Below are 21535 nucleotides of genomic sequence, written 5' to 3' on the forward strand. Positions count from 1 at the left end.
AAAGAACATAATTTGAACTTCCCATACCCTGGTTTTGGCTTCAGTGTCAACTCGGAATAAAACCACAACTCCCAGGGCCTCGCCAACACTCCGATGCCTTCTCCTACCTTGTCACTCGTCACCTGTCATCATTCACAGAAGCAGGAGCACCTCCCTGCCTGGGGGTTCTTATCCCCGATGCTCCCTCAGCCTGCAGTGCTCTTACCCACAACCTGACTGGGTTGACTCTTTTTCCTCCTTCAAGCCTAAAGTCTTAGATATCACCTGCTCAGGGAGGCGCCCCCTGTTCTCCAGGCCAGAGTTCTCACAGTGCCATTCTTACTTTTTTCCTTTGTGAATAAAAATTCCAATGGATACATTTATTGGTTTTGCTGCATCAGGTCTACCTCCCCCTTGACTTTGGTCATGCTCTCCACCCTCACACAGTAGTCACCACTGCATACATCCAATGCTTTGCACAGGTACACAGAAGGCATAAACATTTGTGGAGAGAATGAGCTCGAATTTACTTGCAGGCACCAACTCATGTCTCTTCCATGATCTGAGCCTAACACAGAGAACATCCTGAGCTTAAGAAGGTGGTACTTGAGAACCCCGAGAGTGTGGTTACGCAGGCGGGACCCACGGGAAGTGGATGAACTAGGGTTGAGAGCCTCCCCCTCTGCTTGGCACCATTTTGGAAAGTTTTACACAGAAAACCAAGGTCCTGGTCTTGACAGACTTCCTCATGTCTGTGCAGTTATTTTCTGGAGTGGATGACGTTAAGGTCTACAATAGAATAGGACATTTCCCTTTGGCACTGTTCCTACCAATAAGTGACACCTTGAATACAGGTATAACTGAGCCCAAAGAACTCCTAACAGCACAGGTGCTGTGTCTCCAATTCACACCTGAAACAAGGAGCGCAGACACAGCTGGCCACTCAAGGCAGGCGTGGTCGGACTCATTCTCAAAGCCACACTCACAGGAGGGCTGTGCCCGGAGATACCTGACTGGGCGGTGGTGGGAGAAGCGTCACTATGCCCAGATGGAGGCATGCATCACTCAGCGCTTCCACGACCTGCCACATACAAGTGCTCTCCTCCAACTGTGATTGAAGCTACTATTTCCCAATCACAGGTGAATTTCAATATGAGAAAATTCTACATCAGAGCATGTTGGAAAAGAAAGGATCTGTGTTACACTACTCAAAGAATGTCCAGTTTCTAGATCCATTTCTCAATCAAACTACAGAGGTGGCATTACCCAAATATAACCTTCCTTTAAAAATTGTTTTTAAAACGTCCTTTTAATGAAAGTTGAAGTGACATCCATCTCTGTGGGATAATTAAATACAGGTAGTCCTTCACGTTCAAGTAGCCAGGACTTAATATATGCTAAACTTGGTATCAAATTAAAACCTCTTATTTAAGCAGCAACACAGGAATATCAATAATAGCCAGTGTTTATTGCCCAATTCCTATGTGACAGGCCTGTGCTAAGCCTGTATCAGCTTAACCACATTGAATCCGATCAGTTACATAGGTTTTCACCCCATTTTACAGATGAGAAAGAGGTATGAGTGATCAAAGCTGCAGAGGTAGGAAGGGTCTGAGTTAGGATTTGAACCCAGGTAACTCCTGCACTTGATTTTTGTCTACATCATGAGGTGAGTGCACTCATGTATTTCCCAACACAGCTATGGAACAAAGAGGGTGAGGGTACTAAGCAACACGTTGACACCAGTAGCAGAACAGAAGGAATGCTAACTGAAAATATGCTCATTGTCCTGTGGGCTCGCTGCCTGAGTGCCCTGGGGTGGAGGTCGGTGGGAGAGGCGGGCTGCAGGGGTGACAGGTCTTCATTTACTGGAGCTGCTGTGACAAGGGCCTGTGTTCCTTAACAAGCACCTGGGCATTAATTGAAAAGCCAAGTCACATGCTGAGCTTGGTGGTGTCGTGTATGTAACTCATCCCTGTTTTTGCCAAGAGTGGGCCAGGGACATCACTGCCATTTCCTGCGATAACACACCTGGGGACAGCTCTGAACTGCTTGGTGGCTCTTGTCCTGTCCACGATGATAAGAATAGAGTTGAAGACCAACCTGAGCACTAGTGGGAAAGGACCCTTATGCTGTCTCCCAGTGACAAAGAACTCCCCTGAGACAGGGCTCAGGACAAGCTAGCCTGTTCAAGCTGCGTTTCTCCCTCCTTCCTCCTCGGATTAGCAGAGCTTGTGAGTTATGCAGGCTTTCTCCAAGGCGTTCATCCTGTTTGGACTATGAATATTATTGGGCTAAAGGTTTTAAGGGATAATGAACAATTTGCATTTTCATCAAGTTTGATTCTTTAAACGTTTTCAGATCTGAATCACCTCCAATCTGCATGGGCCTGCCCCTGAGTTCTCTGATTCTGAAATAATCCAGACTTCTAGAGTCAGTTTTCAAAGTCAATTCAGCTGGTCACCAAGCCTACCAAGGCTCTTAGAGTGACTGCTCTGCCCCTCGAATCTTTAGACTAGTTAGTGTTATCTGGAAAACGCTCAAGATGTTTCAGAGCTTCAGAAATGACCCTTGCATGGAACTTCCCGCTCACCACTGTTTACTTTTGCTCCATCCTGACCCATCAAACTCTTTTATAAAATTTACTTCCTTAGACCTCCCGTTCATGGTCAAGTTACATTCTTACTTCCTACTCCTTACAATGGCCCTTCTTTGTCTTCCTGTCTGTATTGAAGTAAGGGGATCAAACACAACTCTGCGTAGTGTAATATGGTGAAGTTAAAATCTGGTTCTGGAGTCGAATAATTCAGCTCAAATCCAGGTTCCGCTAGTTGTGCAGCATTATGGGAATTTTTCTTTCTTTCTTTTTTTTTCCTTTTACCTTTCTTGAGTCCCAACTTCTTCATTTATAAAACAAACAGGGGAGAGAGTACCAGCGACAGCTGCTTCATAGTCTTAAACGAGATGATACCTTCGAAGGTCCAGCCAGGCGTGAAGCAAGTGATCAGCATTAGACTTGATTTCTTGGCCAATTAGTCTCAAATACCAAAGGGCACTGCCTGCATTCACTTCCTCAGGATGGAATATTCTTTTCAGATGTGAGCCACACTGACAAGGCCGCCCGTAGTTCTCCCTACCACCACGTTAGGCCTGCTTCCCCTCAGAACACAGATGTGTTCACAATTCCTAGAGTCTGGTCGCAGGAGCTGACAGTACCTTCCCCTTCTTAGGAACCCTGAGAAGCGCTTCTGCACCCTCTCGCAGACTGACTTCCTGCCTGGCCTCACTTCAGTAACTCATGCCCCTCCCGTGATGGCTGGCAGTGACCTTGCACAGGCCTGTCTTATCTGCCAGGACGGCTCTGCATCTGCTGCCTCCTGAACTGTGCTCCAGGGTTCAAGAGCACAGTGGCTCCCTGCTTCCTGCCGGGGTCCCTAATGGCTCTGGGAGTGCATTTGCTCTCAGCTGGAGGTTAAAGGTCTTGCCTTTAAGAAGATAATAAATTACTTTTAAAAACTGAACAATTATCTTTGCAGTGTATAATCTTACATATTTAGAATTTTGAATTCAATAGGAAATACCTAAAATTCTGAATATGTTGAATTTTAAATGAATATCTTATTTATTGTTGAGTCCCTTTTATACTTCCAGCCATGTTTTCCCCGCTAATGGACACATGATTTGCTGTTATGACTAATAAATCTTCAAGAGGCAGACAGTTCTCCTCTAACAGAGCAGACAAATCCACACACTGAAACTCATCTCAACCTTGAGGCAGACTTCCTGATGCCCTGTCTTCCTCCCAGATCCCACCAGTTGTTTCTTATCATTTATCTAAGTCCAGCATCTCCTCATTGAGCTGCAACAAAATTTTATAGATAATTCTCATTTCCCTGTCTGATCCCTACATGCAATGACTTAACCTAAATTACCCTTTCAACCCATTCAGATATTCAGAGTAGCCACAGTGACCTGGTAATTATGAACTGAAGTCACTAACTCAATGGGTCAGCAGCCTTTGTTTCCGGAACTCTGTACAGGAGTTTATGATGAACAAAATTCCTCTTGTGTCTAGATTTCAAACATATAATAAATATGAAGTATCCCCAAAGGTATGTTCATTTCTAAGGAGAAAAGGAAATAGCAAGGTTTCCCAACTCCTAAGCTGCTAAAAGCAAGTGGAGTGTGGCTTATTTCTAAAAGCAAGTGGAGTGTGGCTTATTTCATTTAGCATGATGGTCTCCAGTTCCATCCACTTACCAGCAAATGCCAATACTTCATTTTTCTTTATGACTGAGTAAAACTCCATTGTGTATATATCCCAGATTTTCTTTATCCATTCATTTGTTGAAAATCACCTGGGCTGGTGATTTGGCTATTGTGAATTGTGCTGCTATAAACGTTGATGTGCCTATATCACTGTAGTATGATGATCTTAGTTATTTTGGATAAATACCAAGGAGTGGGACAGCTGTGTCATGGTGGTTTCATTCCTAGTCTTTTGAGGAATCTCCATTCTGCCTTCCAGAGTGGTTGTACTAATTTGCAGTCCCACCAGCAAGGTCTGAGTGTATCTTTCCCCCTACATCCTCACCAGCATTTATTAATATCTGCATTCTTGATGACTGCCATTCTAACTGGAGTGAGGTAAAATCTCAATGTAGTTTTGATTTGCATTTCCCTGATTGCTGGGGAAGTTGAACATTCTTTCATATATTTTTAAAAATATTTATTTTTTAGTTGTAGGTGGATACAATATTTTTATTTTATTTTTATGTGGTGCTGAGGATCGAACCCAGTGCCCCATGCATGCTACGTAAGCGCTCTACCTCTGGGCCACAACCCCAGCCCCATTTTTTTCATACATTTGTTGGCCATTTGTATTTCTTCCTTTGAGAAACATCTGTTTAGTTCATGCTAAGTGAAATAAGCCAGACTCAGAAATTCAAGGGCCAAATGTTTTCTCTCCTATGCGGAAGCTAAAACAAAATAAAGGAGTGGGGGGAAATACCATGAAAGTAGAAGATCAGAGGAATAAAGAAGGGGTGGCGGTTGAAGAGAATGGGAAAGGGGAGGGACGCAGAATGAGGTTAACCAAATCATGCTGTGTGCATGTGTGTGTACCGCAGTGAATTCCACCTTTATGTATTCCTATCAAATACAAATTTATAAAAACAATAAATAGATGGGGGGAGGCCAGGGAAGAGGGGTAGGGACTGAAATGGAATAAATTTATTTCATATAAGTATATGTCAAAATGAACCTCACGCTTATGTATAGCTATAATGTGCTTATAAAAAATGAATTAAAAAATATTTAAGTCCCTGAAGCCCAGTCTCCATTTAAACAAGTTATTATATCTGACTGGTTTACTCATTAGCTACTGAGTTAAATAAAATTATCGAAATGTTCATTTAAAAGGAAAAAACAAATGGAATTTGCTAACTTTCCTTTAAGCACTTTTTTCCTTGTAGAAAAAACACAACTGGAAAGTACAGTTGGAGAAGCTCGGTTATTTCTTTGATGCCATCTTTGGCAACAACATCAACACCCACAAAATGTGGGCTGGCAGGACAGAGAGGGCAAGGGGGACGGAGAGGGGACTGTATCAGGTGTGATCTCTCAAAGTATTTTGCCAGTGAATGAGGCAAATTGTTGAATCCCTATTTTGGCAACGGGAAGAAGAAAGGAGCCTTCCCTAACAGGCTTCTAAGAGCACAGAGCTGTCCCACTCAAGGCCACGAAGATGGGGTCTGTGTGCTCACCACTGATTTCCCCAGCACACCTTCCCACATTCACTGTTCACAAGATTTTTAATTTTCTTTAAAAATAACAAAGAAAGACCTCACTGGAAGACTAGCAGTTCATTTAAAAGGGAAGGGGAATAAAAGGAGTGTTGGGGGGACATTTAATCAATAGTGAGTAGCTGGATGCTTGGAAAAGCACACCTTTTTGCTTTCTTCAGGAAATCCTTTAAAAGCCCTCTACCCCAGTTAACCCACACTCCCATCCCTACCCCAAGCTTTGCCTTGGTTCATCTGCCTGACCATTTGGGAGGCACCGTCACTGTCACCAGGAGAAGATGAATGGAGGAGAGCTCCTGATGTTTCCCCCCGGCTGACACCTCTCTTCAAACGCTGACCATTCAGAGCACTTACCAGCGCTCTGCCTGTTGAGGACGTGGAGAAATGACATTTTTTCATGTACCTTCCAAGTTGGGCCATGATGCCCGCAGGCCCCCAGGACAGTATTGGGAGGCTCTCTGATACCCCTGTACCCTCCCCGTCCAGGAGGAGCAGAGAGGCAACAACCACTAATTGCATCTGTCCTCTGCCAGGCTCTAAGAAGTCTAAGAGGGCCACAGAGACTACAGGCACCGGCGGCCAGATCAGAATGCTCTCTCTCGGAGCGCCTATGGAACAACTATAGGTATAAGATGACTGGCACCTGATCCTAGTACTCTTGATGCTGACGGTACCTGCCTTGGGCTTTGGTTGGTGTTCAGACGGGGTGGTGCCAACTGCTGCAGAAGAAGGGACACTTTTAACATCTGCACACATTGAGTGTAAGTCAGGGAGAAAGTAACTCCTTTGGAGTGTTTGGAGAGGAAGCGGAGGGGGCTAGGACACAGCTGCACAAATGTCACCAGCCTTGACCATGGCTGAGAGGCCTGGATGTCTTCCTAGCACATATCTTAACACCTCTGGGTCTGACTGACTGTGTTGCAATGACCCCCAGAGGGGATGAGATCCCCAGGCCTATGGACAAAGAAAGCAGGATGTGCTGTGGTGACACTGTAGTGACAGTGAGAGTCTACAACATTATTTCCTTGTCCTAGATGTACATAAGGTTTCTCATCATAAAATCATATCACGGCTTTAAAAAAAAAACATATACGTGGTATTTGTTTTGGTTCTAGATTTTCAAGAATATACATTGTAATAAGTGAATGTTAGTTTCACAAGAAAAAAAAAAAACTCATGCCCATTTTGTAAGTTAGTCAATTCATGCTTTTAGGCTTCAAAGTACAGCAAAGAAACTCCTTTTTAACACAAAAGCAAGTGACCCATTCTGGGTTATTACAGCTTGGTCCTGGGAGTACCATGCACTTTGCCTCCAATGAATTAGAAATACTCAGAACTGAGTTTGACTTATAGACAAAAGTCATTGGTATTCACATAAAATCCCTCCAAAGAAGTAAAACCAGAATATGTTCTTTCATCTTTTTTTCTTTTACCTCTAATTTGAAGGTAAGGAAGGAGTGATTTCTGAATGTAAATAATCAAACAACTTTTCTCCTTATAAATATAACTTCCCTCTGCGACAAAACCAGGACTTCTTTCTGGGGCACAGAGTACTGGCTGTCCCTACGAGGACAAGCTCATCCAATAGCTAAGGGGGCTTCGTGACGTGGTGAAAAGGAGCTGCTGTGTAGGTCAAAGCACTGGAAAGATGGAAACAACCGTGACTTGAGAGAGGTGTCCCTTGGAGTGTCCAGGCTTCTTAAAGGTCCTGGGGAGCCACCCTGCTGGCAGAGGGGAAGGGAGGCCCTGCCAGGTCCCAGGCTGTTTACAGTGTTCTGTGATAGGGCTAAGTTGACTTCACTGATATTTACGGCTGGTTAATGGGAATCAGATGTTCCTTTTGAACAACAGGATAGAAAGGGAGAAGTTATTAGAAACAGATATTCACGTTCTCTCTCTTAAGGGTCTAGAGCAAACCAAAAAATAAATAAATAAATAAAATCACACTTCGTGGTATTTTTCTTCAAGTCATGAAAATGTACCACTTAGCCATAGTCTTAGGCCAAGAGAATATGACACTAATTGAATTAAGAATATACTCTTGGGGGCAGGGGAACTATTGAAAATGCAACTTCCTTCCAAGTAGAGGCATTAAGTCTGAGCAGGGCTCTCCACAAAGGGGTCCATTATAAGCCTCTCCTTTGGGTTCAGAAGCCTCTCATTTTGCTGTGTGGGGGAACTCTGTCATTGGGGCTGAGCCTTAAAATAGAAAGAAGGTCCCACACAATCCAAGTCGGAACCTGGTACCATGGGCACTTCAAGGCCCCCAAAGCCTGGAGTCAGAGAACCGGAGTCTACAGTCTCTGCAGCCATTGGCCGGTGCAGCCTTGGGCATGCTGCTCCATCGGCTTCATTCTGCAGGGGGAGGAACTCGGAGGCTCAGCTCCATGAGGTTTCTTTCTACTATAAAATTCTATACTTCATATGAACAAGAATTGTGATAAAATCAGATAGAAGCTCAAACTCTTCCTTACTGCAGTTCTGGCAGGCACAGGACAAGCCCTGACAGGAGTACTGGGCTGAGTCCCAAACTGTCACCAAGGCTGTGGAATGGGTTTCGTCTGGGCCAGCGTGGGAAAGCGGAAAGTCACTTGCAATTTCACAGGCCTGACTTCTCGGGGACCCTCGAGAAAGTGAGTCTGGGCAGCAATATGGTCTCCTGCCTGGCTGCTCCTGTGGAAGACAGAGTCCCTCACTGCTCCAGGAGGGCACACAAGGCAGGCCACACTCTTCTTCCTCATGCTCAGCAGCGGTCCCCCAAGAGGGCCCTTGGAGCACTTCGGGCTCTCCTCTTCCTGGCATCGAGGTCTCTCTCTCTCACTGGCCCCTTGCAGCAGAGTAAAAAGAAAATGACTGTGGGCTCCCGGAAACCTGAGATCCAATCCTAGCTTTTCTACTTATCAGTGGGGAAACTCGGAGAAGTTCTTTAACTGTGAGAGGCCTCAGTCTCAGTCTCTGTAAAATGGGGTTAAGATTAACAACCTCCACAGGAACTACTAGGAGAGCAAATGAGAATCTAGATGGATACTCAGCCTCCACAGACGGGGGCCCACTCTCCCTTCGCAATTCCATTCCTGACCCAATCCACTCCCTCCCGGCACGGCTTCCCCCCTCGAAGCTTTTGGGTTCTCTTTGGGCCTGTTCCTTTCTCCTCATCTCCACCTGTTCCAATCCTCTCCAGCCTCCAGAATTCAACTTAAAGACTGCATCTCTCAGGAAGTGTCCCTGGAGACCCTGGCCTCATGTGACATCCCCAGAGAATGTGGTGTTTGAGATCCAGGACTTGTGATGTCTTTTCTCCCCTACGAGGCTAGATGTACAGCTTCCAGGCTGGCACTGCACCCGGGAGTGTGGCCAATATTTGTTCCTTGAACAAACATGGGTGTGCAGGACCACACGGCAGCTTTCTGTGCCCCGGCTCTGAAGGCAAGCACCCATCAGAGCGAACAGCCCAGGTCAGAGCGTGAGGCGCACTCGGGTGAGGGCAGCACCGACTTCTGCAGGAGGGGGACAAGTTACGTGAGGAAGGCAGCCACAGAAAGCGACAGAGAAGCCCAGGCCCACGGCAGCGGCTCCCAGCTCCACCCAGACACAGCGCCAACCTGCAGAGACGGAGTCCGTCCTGTGCGGCGAATCAGACTTTTGGGATAAAAGAAATCGGAGGAAGAGCGGTGGATGTTTGGTGGCTGCCATGAAACCTGAGAAAAAGTAATAATAAACCACAAGATCCCTTATTCTGAAACCCGAGAAAATAAAAAAGCTGAGAGGAAACCAATTTGATGGCAAACAGCAAGTGACATCACTTCCATTGATGCCATTTGGGGGTCAGTTTGGGGTCCAAGTTTAAAGCATCTCAACTCGTCTTGAAATTACAATATCCTTATCTACACCCACCCCGCTTTCCATTTAGTCTGGCTCGATGTGCTGACGGTATATGAAGCCAACCCAGAGGCGGTCATCAGATTCTGTTCTTACAAACGCCCCATGAGGTCTTCAATGACAAGAATGTGGATTACTTGGGAGGGCTGCTGAAAGATCCTTAAAACATTTTCATTTTGCTATGGAGACCGCGCTGATGTGACATGTGGTGAAAGGCCTAGGAACCTTGGCTGGGGATTTGTGATGTGTGGACACACCCTCAAGACAGTGCAAGATTCCATCTTCTCTTCAGACTCTGCTCGCCTCTCAGCCCTACCAGCACCCCTGGGCCCCAACTCTGGGCACCCTCAGACCCCTTCCCCAGGGGTGCCCTCCTCCTCACTACTGGGCTTCCCAAGGACAGTCAGCCAGAGTGCTGACCTGGCCTCCCAAGTAGTGGAGGCCAGGTTCAGGAGGAGAGCGCTGGCATTCTCTGGAAAGCTCACTGAGGGAACAAAACAAGAGCTCCTTTTGGCCAGAATGAAATATTTCACTAGTTGTTTTCATAAGCGTCTCCAGAGAGTGTCATCGAGATGTGAATCTTTATTTATTTACTTACTTATTTATTATCATTTTAGGAACATCGGTCCCAAACTCAAGTTATCTTTATAGAAAAAAAGATGCACATTCCATTCAGTCTGGTCTCATGAGCACGCCTCAATTTGTCCCTGGCCCCTCCAGCCAAAGATTTCATCAGGGATTAAGTAAAAATGACTATTCAAAAAACTAAAAGCAACCCTGTCGAGAGGGGAAGATGTGCTGGCTCCCTGGGTGGTTTCTGGGCAGCGGCCTCAGCTGTGTTGTGAATCGTACATTCTTGGGGCAAAAGTGACAGTGAGTACTGTCCTTAGTGTTCTCCTCTGTTATGAAGATAACTCATTTCCCAAGCATGTATGGTTCCTCTAAAGCCCCTCGCCAGTCTGGTGACAACATTCAAGAGAAATCCCGTGTGCTCAAGCTGAAGTTGTGTGTCAGGACGCAGAACAGAACATCTGGGCATTCGTGGGCAAATCCCTCCCCTGCTCATTCATATATATATATTTTATAGTTGGACACAATACCTTTATTTTATTTATTTATTTTTATGGGGTGCTGAGGACTGAACCCAGGGCCTGTGTGTGCTAGGCAAGGGCTCTGCCACTGAGCCACAACCCCACCCCAGCCCCTGCTCATTCTTACCTTTATTCAATTATACTAAGAAAATTTTTCTTTTAACTTCTACTTAAAATATGCTCATAATAACTGTGAATTCTAAGAGTACTACTTTTGTTCAGGGTTACAGGCAAGGGACAAGTTTCTAAAATATCCAAATGGCAAAGTGTCTCTATCTGATATACAGATGACATCTGAGGAAGAAAAAGAGAGAGAGAGAAATAAAAGCAAAGGGGAGAAAGCTCCTATGCATATGTCTGTTGCAATGAAGAGAATAAATAAAAGGCACCAGAAAATAAGAGCTGCGATTACTCAGGTGGCAAGCAAAGGGATCTGAAATCTGAGAACCATTTCTCAGAAGCCTAGTCATCCCTTCACAAGTCACACTTCGGTGACCAGGTCCCACGGGTGAACCATGGCTCTGCTGGAATTACACACGTCACGTAACACAGGCCTGCTCAGGGCAGATAAGAAAGCATTCCACACACTGGAGTCTGGCCTCCAAAGTAAATCCAGATCATTCTTTTCCTTGAGATAGCAAATGCTGTGAGGTCACGCTCCCGTGTTTCCATTGTACCCTCAAGTTAGCTAAACTGAGGGACTGAGATTCAGTCTGATTATTGCTCTGGGGGAAAAACAAACAACAAAACAAAAACCTTCATAGACCAGATGAGAAACTAGGGACATGTGATCAGGATCCAGATTATAATCACAACGTGACAATGGTATTTGCTTCTGAAACATAAAATACTGTCATCTGGAGGAATTCTGAATATCGACCAACCTGCATGTCTGAGCTCGTCGTTATTTTCCCCTAAGATTTTATCTGACAAGTCATCAATTCGGAGCTGGAGGTTGTTCCAGTGAGTTTGGATTTGAGAGCAATGGATGGAAGCAGGGCATCACGGGCTCAGTACAAAGCCATCTTGCAGGAAGGTCACCAGATGTTGGCTTTAGAACCGGGTGAATTATTTTTCCCCATCTGCATTGACTTTTGCTTGAATGCCTTAAGCTGACCAGAAAGGCAGGGCTTACTTTATCCAACACAAGCATGTGGAGCAAAAATCACAACAATAAATTTAAGGCAGAAAAGAACCCCCTGAGCTGGCCAAATGGCCTTTGAACTTGGTTTGCTATGAGAAAAAAACAAATCAGTAAAAAGTAATTTCACCCCAACCCTTGCCCCAAGAATTTGTGACTATGAAACCTGTGGCCTCCAAATGCACCTGGCATTATGGCTCTAATGGTTTTCCTTACCCGCAGTTTTTCCTCTGTCTTGGTAGATTGCTTACAGTCGGGATGCCAAACGGTGGACCCTGGAAAGACATGAAGCACCGCTCAGAGTAAAGGAAATGGAGAGAAGCCGCAGTCCTAGTGAACTGAGCTTCTGAGAGTGGCTCATATTCCTCTTTCCCTGTCATAGGAGAGTGTTAGGGCTCCATGCCCAGGTGGCTTATGACACTGAAGTCAAACAACTCTAAACCCTAGGTGAGGTTTCCTCATCTGGCCCAAGCTTGCTCATAAAGGTCATAGTTCTAGATCACAAGAATGGTTTAATGCAAGAGATATTTTAGCTCTTGACAGGTCTATTTAGTTTTTCTCTTTAAATCATAATATTATCCTTTAAAAGTAATGTCTGAGTGCTTGCTACATGCTGCATTTAATTTCAGAAATATAAGCCATGTTGATAGAACATCAAAACAATCAAGCTATTTGGTTGGAGAAATAAAGTCAAACTAGGTAGTCTATATCCAGAATATTCTGGCTATAGATAGTTTGTATATAGAAGATCCAGATGTAAAATTCACTAAATTCTCATTGACCCAATTCTATAGTCACCTATCCTGAAGCAGGAAATTAAAATAACTGACAGCCAGGTTAAAATTACATTATGAATCCTGCAGCCACTTAATTAACTTTTTTAAAAAAAGTTTTGGTTTTAAACTAGTCACACAACTATTTTGTTGTTATTTCTTATACCTGGATCAATAGTTTCTCAGACTATGAAGTACTTTCATGGGTAGAACCCACAGCACAGAATTAAGCAAAACACTTACCTCTTAAAGAAAGCTCTTATCTCCAGAATCCAGGGCCTGGCATATGATGGTATAGACCATATATGGACTATATGTCATGTATATAAGTATGGGCCATTTATATCACTGTGCAAGTTCCACGTCTACCTAAGAGTTTGTTCAGATATCGGGAGGGGCAGAAGAGTCTGAGCACTTAAAAAACCCAAGTCAATCTTTTTCTAAGTGGAAAGTAGTGAGAAATTGACACACATAACAGTCTCAGCAGGAACATCAATCTTTCTGCATTTTATAGCTTCAGTCTTGATTTCTTTAAGCACAACCTCTGTGTACTTGAAAGTCACCAATATTAAACTGACCTAAATTGCTTTATACCACTGAGCTAAAATAATATTCAATTAATGACAAGGAAATATATTTCATACCAGAAGAAAACTGTAAACTCTGTTTAAAAATCACCTCTACCTTGCTTCTCCCAGAGCCAAAAATAAAAAAAAGAAAGAAAACCAAACAAGCAAACCCCAGACAGACACACGGGTCCCTTCAGCACTAACCCTGGCTCAAAGGCTAACTACAAAGCACAGGAAATCTCTTAATGTGGAGAGCCGAGGTCAGGCCCAGGCCGGGAGAACCTTCGCTGTGAAGGTGCTGCTGAGTGAGGGCACTGGCCGGAACACAGTCTGCACACAATGGCAGCATTGTTCTCCAGAGGTCAGACACACCAGCAATGTGACTCTCAGATGCTGAGAAAGATGAAACTGCTCATTCTTCAAGGATGTGCCGAGAGGGCAGGCAAAGGGTACCACAGCACAACTCCAGAGATGTAGAACAATCCCTGGAATTCTAAAGGTAGCCCGTCTTGTAAATGTGCTATATTTGTGCACAACTTGAAACCACTCTCCTGCGTTCAGCTTCCAGAGCCGCTGTGGACGTGCAGAACTGCACCCGAGCAGACATAGGTTGACGTGTACGCCTGTGTCTGTCCTGGGAGTAAGTGACACACCAAAATCTAAAAGCAGGCCCAGAGACCACATGGGGAATCGATCTGCTTTGTGCAGAAAAATGCAAAGCGACACCTGCCTATTGCCACTACAGCTGTACAGCCTGTCCTTGGGAACCCATGTCCTATGAAGCCCCCATGAGACCACAGATGCAGTGCTTGTCACTGGCGTTCCCATGAGGCCCTTCAGCATTCAGTGGTGTTTTCCACTGCAATTTTTCAGAGTGATCACTCTAAAGCTGAAATGACACTGGGTTGTCCATTTCTTGCCTTGCCAGCAATTTTCGAGGGAATAGCCAAGACGGTCCTTTAACCCTCGAAAATCATTTCTACAGACTTTTAGTTGCACAGAAAGAAAATCGAGAGAGCAAAGCAAACCATTCATTAAACAGCCGCATGGTGTTATGTGTAAAGGGGAGTGAAGAAGAGGCAGGGGAACCGAGACCCAGCAATTATCAGAACTGAATAAGCAACCGCTCTTACAGTTCTCGCTAATTTTCCTGATGAACCTTGTCTAATTAATGACTCTTTTTAAAGATAAAAATAGTAAAATGTTTGTGCAGATGGTGCTGTTTGGTTGACAGAGAATCTGCACCTAAATCCTCTCTGAGAGGCTTTGGGATTTGGGACAAAATAAAAATGGATCATCGTTTCACAATGGGAACATTCCTCAAAATTATTTTCAATTAAGAAAAATCTAAGGACTCCCTGGAAAGAAGTATTTCCTTGTCACCAGAAACGTCTCCGTTTCTTGTGTAGGGACTTTGCCTGTGTGCTTGTTCATTCTCTATTTTGATAGGAGAACTGTACTGTTTGAACAGGATGAAATGTGTCTGTGAGCTTTTCTTCTGGAAAGCCAGAGAAGAGCATGCTGGGAGACTTCAGACCATCCTCCCAGGACAGTGAAAGGAGAAAAGGAAAAGGAGCCACCAAATAAGGGACACTTCCAGAAATTTCTAGAAAGCTTTCTCTCCTGCGATCTTCTGTTTCCCAAACATATTCCTGAGGAGAGGTGGGGGAGGAATTGCTGATTGCCACTCTTCCCTCTTATGGAATGTGGAGTCTTATTCATTCTTTCCAAGCAGCAACACACTCAGCTCATTTGTTAACAGCCCCAGGGGCTCCCAGCCAGAGAGCAACTGCTTGGCTGATTAAAGCTAACCGATGAGGTCACTTCTGGCTGCATTTGTGTTGGATTTGGGTAGCCTCTCAGCTAATAAAATGCCTCCTTCTCTAAAAACAATTCAACAAACACAGAAGGCTTTCTCTCCCTGAGTGGGAAAGAGTCCACCTTACCTTGAAGATACATCTCTTCTCCTTCTGTGAACATCTGGTTGCATCTGCTGCATCGTGCACAGCTGGGGTGATAATGTTTGTCACCTGCCTGCAAGAGAAAAGGCAGGGACATTTAGCCGGCTCCTTGACATGGCTCCAGGCTCTTTTTTGGATTTAGAAGAAAAGAGAAGATGCTGAGACATGGAACATAATTGACTGACCAAACTCCCCACAGCAACAGCCCTATAGTGAAAAAGCTGACCTCGACCTCGCTGGAACTAGAAAGGCCCGAAGGCCAGCTACTTGTACCTGCCACAGTGGGGCTGCCTTGCCCCTCAGGAGTCTTGGCTTCCAATTCTCTCCTGTCCTGGACTTGCCTGGATCATTGCCAGTTACACACCATATGCCTGAGATGAGTTGATGCCATCTCCCAAAAACCCCACCTCAAAAGCAGGAACACAGAAATTCATGTTGGAAGCTAATGTCAGTTTATATGAAAGCAATAAAAAATAAGTGATCTTTATACTTAATGTGTTCTTGCTTTGCTGGCTTAAACATGAGAAATGATAAAATCTACCCAGCATGCAGCAAGGCAAGAGACACCATCGTAAAAGACATCATTCACTGCTTTTTGCACAGAAGGAGCCCAAATTCTCTCCTAAGCCAAGCTCTTATGTTAAGAGTTTTCTGAGGAAGCACATTACTGAGGTAGCTCTGCATTATTCTCTGGCATTTCACATACTTAAATACGACAGATGTCATCACAGAAAGTGTTGACTACCCCAAAGCAAAGTGTCACTGGACACAGGGACAATTCTCTAGACAGGTGCCAAGTCACATTAAAGTCATGCTTCAAATGCAAGCTGGATAAAACCACGATACTTTCATTCAAGCTTAGCAAAAAAATTCTTCACCATCTAAAAATTATCAAATGTATTTTATCATTAAAACATTTTTATCAATCAACTATGAATTCCCCCCCCCCCCCCGACTAAACCACATGCAAAGACAGCACTGAGAAAGTTATGGCTACTTCCTGCTTCTGAACCTGCGTGAAACCCCAACAGGAAATTAGAGGTCAGGTTGAGATTTCATTCTCACACCCTCCTGCAGGAACTACAAAAGCCCCTTGGCAACCAGAGCATGAGATGTTGTCAGCTCTTCAAGATGATCCAAGCCAGAAAGAAAGTTCTTTAAATTAAAGCTAGAAATGACATCTTTTCACTGGTGCCTGCCAGAAAATCCCAGAAAAGGTGTTCTTGTCCACTTGTTTTTCATTTTTTTAATTATTTTGTGTTTTTAAAAATTCATTCATTAATTAATTTGTTCTAATTTGTTGTGATAGCAGAATGCATTTAGATTCATAGTACACAAATGGAGCCCACTTTTTCAGGTCCCTGGTAGTACACAAAGTAGAGCCACACCATTCGTGTCTTCATACTTGTACCTAGGGTAATGATGTCCATCTCATTCAGTCATGTGGGTGTAGTGGGTGGTAATTGCGGCAGGGGGTGTGAGAAGTAAGAGAAGCAATGAAGTAGCTCCTGCCCTGAAGACATCTGGTTTGGGGCTGGGGCTGGGGCTCAGCAGGAGAGCGCTTGCCTAGCAAGTGTGAAGCCCTGGGTTCAATCCTCAGCACCATATTAAAATAAATAAATAAATAAATAAATAAAGGTACTTTGTGCATCTAAAAAAATAAATACTTAAAAAAAAAGACATCTGGTATCAAATGTAAGTGAAAGGAACAAGGAAGAAGACTTTAGTTCTAAACAGGCTGGCTCAGCTAGGACCTCAATACTGAGGTCCAAGTTGGTTTGGACAATCCTTGGATTCTCAGGGACAATGTAGGTGAAAGAATAAAGGGTCCTTGCTAGGAATCTGGTATAGTTTGCAGTAAAAAGTACACCCTTCAGTAAACTAAGAATAGAAAGAAATTTCTTTGGGCAGATAAAGTGTCTTTATCATATTTAATAGTAAGACATTAGAAGTACACTCATTAAAGATAGAAACAAGACAAAGTTCACCAATACCATTTCTACATTGTTTGGGTCTTAGCTAATGTGAAAAGTCAAGAAAAATAAATAAATATAGTGATTACTAAAGAAGAGTTCAGTTAAGTGACTGGATTAAAAAATCATAAAAGGGCTGGGGATGTGGCTCAAGCGGTAGCGCGCTTGCCTGGCATGCGAGCGGCCCAGGTTCGATCCTCAGCACCACATACCAACAAAGATGTTGTGTCCGCCGAGAACTAAAAATAAATAAATAAATATTAAAAAAAAATCATAAAAGAATTATTTCCTATCCATTAGTAATAAAAATTAAATGTAATGGGAAAACAGGTCTTCGTTTGTAATAGCAACAAGTAAACCCTCCAATGTAAGATCTGTATAAAGATGCAGGGTGTGGTGGCACATCCTGTAATCCCAGCAGCTCAGGAGGCTGAGGCAGGAGGATTGAGAGTTCAAAGCCAGCCTCAGCTACTTAGTGAGGTGCTAAGCAACTCAGTGAGACCCTATCTTTGAATAAAATAAAAATAGGGCTGGGGATGTGGCTCAGTAGTCCAGTGTCCCTGAGTTGGATCCCTGGTATCCCTACCAAAAAAAATCTGTATAAGGAATAAATTACAGAGCTTAACTAATGGATATAAAAGGCCTAAATAAAAACATGTAATATTTCTGGATGGGAAAATTAAATATTATGAAGATGTTGATTTATTTAAAATGAACCTGTTAATGCAATGCATTTCTAATAAAAATTCTCAGAGGAGTTTCCTTTGGAAACTTTGCGGGGAAGGGGGAAGCCGTAGGTTTCCTTGTCATATGGCTTTTCCCCATAAGTTCCTATGGAAGAAAAAGAATGCACAAAAATACAAAGACATTTTTTCAAAAAGAGAGCACCAAAGAGAGGGAATTTTCCTTTCCTGATATAAGATTATTTTCTAAGGCTAAAATAATTAAAGTATTTAAATATCAGTGTTAGGGGGGAAAAATCAATGGAACAGAAGACCTGTTTTATACTCATACATACAAAAGAATTTAGTTTGTTAATTTTGATATTTCAAATACACTAAAAGAATAGATTATTCAATAAATGATGATGATAGCTTAGTGGTAGGGCACTTGCCTAGCATGTGGGTTTGCTCTCCTGCACACCAAAATAATATCAATAAATAATAATAATAAAGTGATGAAGACAATTGGTTCTCCACTTACAGAAAGATAAATCTAGATTCCTAAATCATAACTACACAAAAACAAATTTCAAAGAACTTATAAAACTAAAAGTAGAAACAAGATTAAAGCAGTATAAGAAGAATATATAGAAGGCTTTTTCAATAAATGTGGGATAGGAAGGCTTTCCTAAGCAAGGAAAAACCCACAAATAATAAAGACAAGTACTGACTAATTAATGCACAAAACCCAAAAATCTCTATACATAAAGAAGACAAATAACAGAAAAATTTTTTTGCCACACATTTCAGGCAAAGAATTATTCAGAATATATTTTTAAAAATCCCTATAATGAAATAAATTAATGGCATATGAACACAAGGGAATTTTCAGAAAAAAATGTAGATTATCCAAAAAAATAAATAATTTATTTAACCTTATCAGTAATCAGGGAAAAACAGCTTTGGCGGGGGGTGGATCCATCAAATTGGCAAAGACTAAAAAAAAACACAGTGTGAGGAAGAAGGCATTGTCACACTGTTGGTGACCCAAATCCTTCCTGGAAGGCAACTTGGTCATGTCTATTAAGATTTAATATGCACATGCCCTCTTACCACAATTCCATCTCCAGGAAAAGATCCTGCAGTTTCCTACATACGTGCCCAAAGGTGTAGGCACTAAGGATAATCAGTAATATCTCATTTACAACAACAACAACAAAGAAACAGAACACAACCCAAATAAGGAAGAAGTTAAATGAAATGGTGAATCTTATGTAACCCCTAAAAAAACAAACACTCCTTACATACTCACACGGACAGAGTTCAAACAAATATTTGGAGTTCACACTAATGATGCTAATGGGAAAAAAAAGCAGCAAAAACACTGCCTATTACAGAGCCCTACATAAAGTAGTGGCAAAAGCATGGTGAACTGAATAAGTATGCTCACAATTTTCAGCATCTACGTCTATCAAATGGGTGGAAGAGTTGCAATCACCTCCTAGAGTCAAGGAGAGAACTATTAGGACCCTAACATCTTTCTTGGTGCCATGATAAGTGCTTGAAAATACTTACATGAACCCCTGATCAGTCCTCCAAGGCTGGCAGTGTTGCCATTTTTCATATGAGAGGGACATACTATGTGTATATGGTTTTTTTATGAGTATCCAGGCATGGAGAAGAGAGAAGAATGTCAACCAATTAGTGTGCCATGGTTACCTCTGGGGAGAGAGGTAGGAATGGGCAAAGAGCAGCCTTTTGTATCATCTCAGCTGCTGACAACAGGAATGTGTTTTCATGTTACTCTGTAATAGGACCTAGAGGCAAGAGCCCATGACCCCTAGAGTCACAACACCTGGGCTGGAGTTTTCACCTCAGTCTGTACTGAAATACCATCATGGGCAAATCATAGGCTCGGAACTTCTATTGCAGAGAAGAGATGATACTAATAAAAATGAACTTTTTATTGGGCTTCTTGGTGTCCGTTACTGTTTTACATACTTCATAAACATTTAGTGAATCTGCCTCGATCACCTGAGGCGGACAGAACTGTGATTACCCCTACCTGACATATGAGAAATCTTGACATATGAGGTCTGGAGAGGTTTAGCAACTTGCTTGTGGTCATGCAGTTAGAAGTGGAGGGTATGTTCTTCAATAGTATCAATAACCGTGCAATACTCCACCGCTGTAACTGCCTTACATTGTCACTGGATGAAGAACTGAGTGACATTTTGAAAATGGTGTGATGTACTGCACATAATAATAATGATGATGGTGGTGGTGGTGCATATGACAATCTACTAGCTCTCTGTGCAGAGATGGTCTCAGGGCCATTCCTAAGACTTGTGAGTATGGCTATACAGATGCCACCTTTCCCAAACATAGGCATAGGAGAGTTAGTATGTTGGGTCAACTGTCACACAAGATGGATGGAATCATTAGCACAAACCCTGCTAAGAAATAAAACCATCACACTGCCAGGGCAGCTGACTTGACCCATGCACTTGCTTTATCCCAAGACTCTGAACACATCAACAAGTTCATGTCACATCCAGAAATTCAGGGCCACAGGCAGTTTGAGAGCTTCCGAGAGTCTTTCTGCTTCTGGAACAGTGCAGGCCTGCAGGGCTGTGGGGTCAGGGGCTCCAGGACAAGGGAGCCCCTCCTTTTCATGGGTGAGCCCCCCTCTGCTTCATTTCTCTTTACACCAGCAACCGTGACAATTCTTGGGCCTGGAAAAGCTGAAAAGAGCTGAAGACACTGGCTAGCAAACCAACCAACCAACCAGAACTGGATGGAGCTGAATCAGTTATTTAAACTAGTGTCATTTTTAGAAGAAGGAAAAGTATTTCAGATCATGAGCAAAATGAAAGATTAACTAGCACCCACAAGGAGAGATGAGAAACCTGACTCCCTGCTGGAAGGTTAGTCATCTCTTGATGACTAACCTATAAAGCACAGTAGGGCCTTGTTGTGACAGGTGACTGTTGGCACACAACCTGCAGCTCTAGCCACATTCTGAGAGGCCAGAGCTTGCCAGAGTGATGATCCTCACCTATTCTCTGTCCATCTTTGCACCTTGCCACTCAAAATACTCCTAATCTCATTTTCTGCAGTCCTACATATTAAATGCACATGGCAAAAGACCACATTCTGGCTGACGTTCAGCTCATAAATGATTTGCCTATTTAGCCGAGTTTTACAAAGCACCTGCCTATACATTTAAAGTGTTAAAATGTGCTTGTTTTTAGTAGCACTGGTTGAATCAGATGTTTCTGGTTATTAACACTGTTTGGTTAATTTCTAATTTAAAGTGTGAACTTCAGCCCACAATCTAGAATTCTGGGGAAATACTATCTACTCTAAGGCAAAATTCAGTGTTAAGACACCAAATGTTTGATGAAACCTATTGTCTGCAAGGGGAGAAGGCGGCTCTGAATTCCTTATGGAAACCAGGTATAAGGAAAGGACTCCATGATTTAAATTAGGAGCTTTGAGTATTATCCTCTAACTTGCTAGGGGGGTCTCAAGTATGTCAGTACCTACCCTCTCCAAACTCCAGGACCCTTATCTGAAAAATGTGAAAAAAAGTGCTAGACCAGATAATTTCAACTCCCATTCAGCTATAAAATTCTAGGTTTCTGTATAAAATCACACACTGCTATACACGCACAGGGTCGTGTTCACAGAAAGCTATTAA

The 21535-nt window shown here is 43.2% G+C and overlaps 1 protein-coding gene across 6 annotated transcripts in view; it reads right to left on the reverse strand.

Moving 5' to 3' along the window:
* Ablim1 (actin binding LIM protein 1) overlaps positions 1 to 21535 on the reverse strand; it is a 137279-nt gene that overhangs the window by 35663 nt on the left and 80081 nt on the right. For 5 of the 6 annotated variants that reach the window (XM_026389160.2, XM_026389155.2, XM_026389154.2 and 2 more), the window contains exons 6-7: positions 15183 to 15270; positions 12111 to 12169 (exon numbers count right to left, since the gene is read on the reverse strand). In XM_026389160.2, the coding sequence (XP_026244945.1) occupies positions 12111 to 12169; positions 15183 to 15270 (147 nt within the window). Of the gene's footprint in view, positions 1 to 9385; positions 9482 to 12110; positions 12170 to 15182; positions 15271 to 21535 lie in introns of all 6 variants that reach the window. The other variant, XM_026389139.2, reaches the window with a different exon arrangement.

This window comes from Urocitellus parryii, chromosome 5 (assembly GCF_045843805.1).
Source record: "Urocitellus parryii isolate mUroPar1 chromosome 5, mUroPar1.hap1, whole genome shotgun sequence".
Lineage (NCBI taxonomy): Eukaryota > Metazoa > Chordata > Mammalia > Rodentia > Sciuridae > Urocitellus > Urocitellus parryii.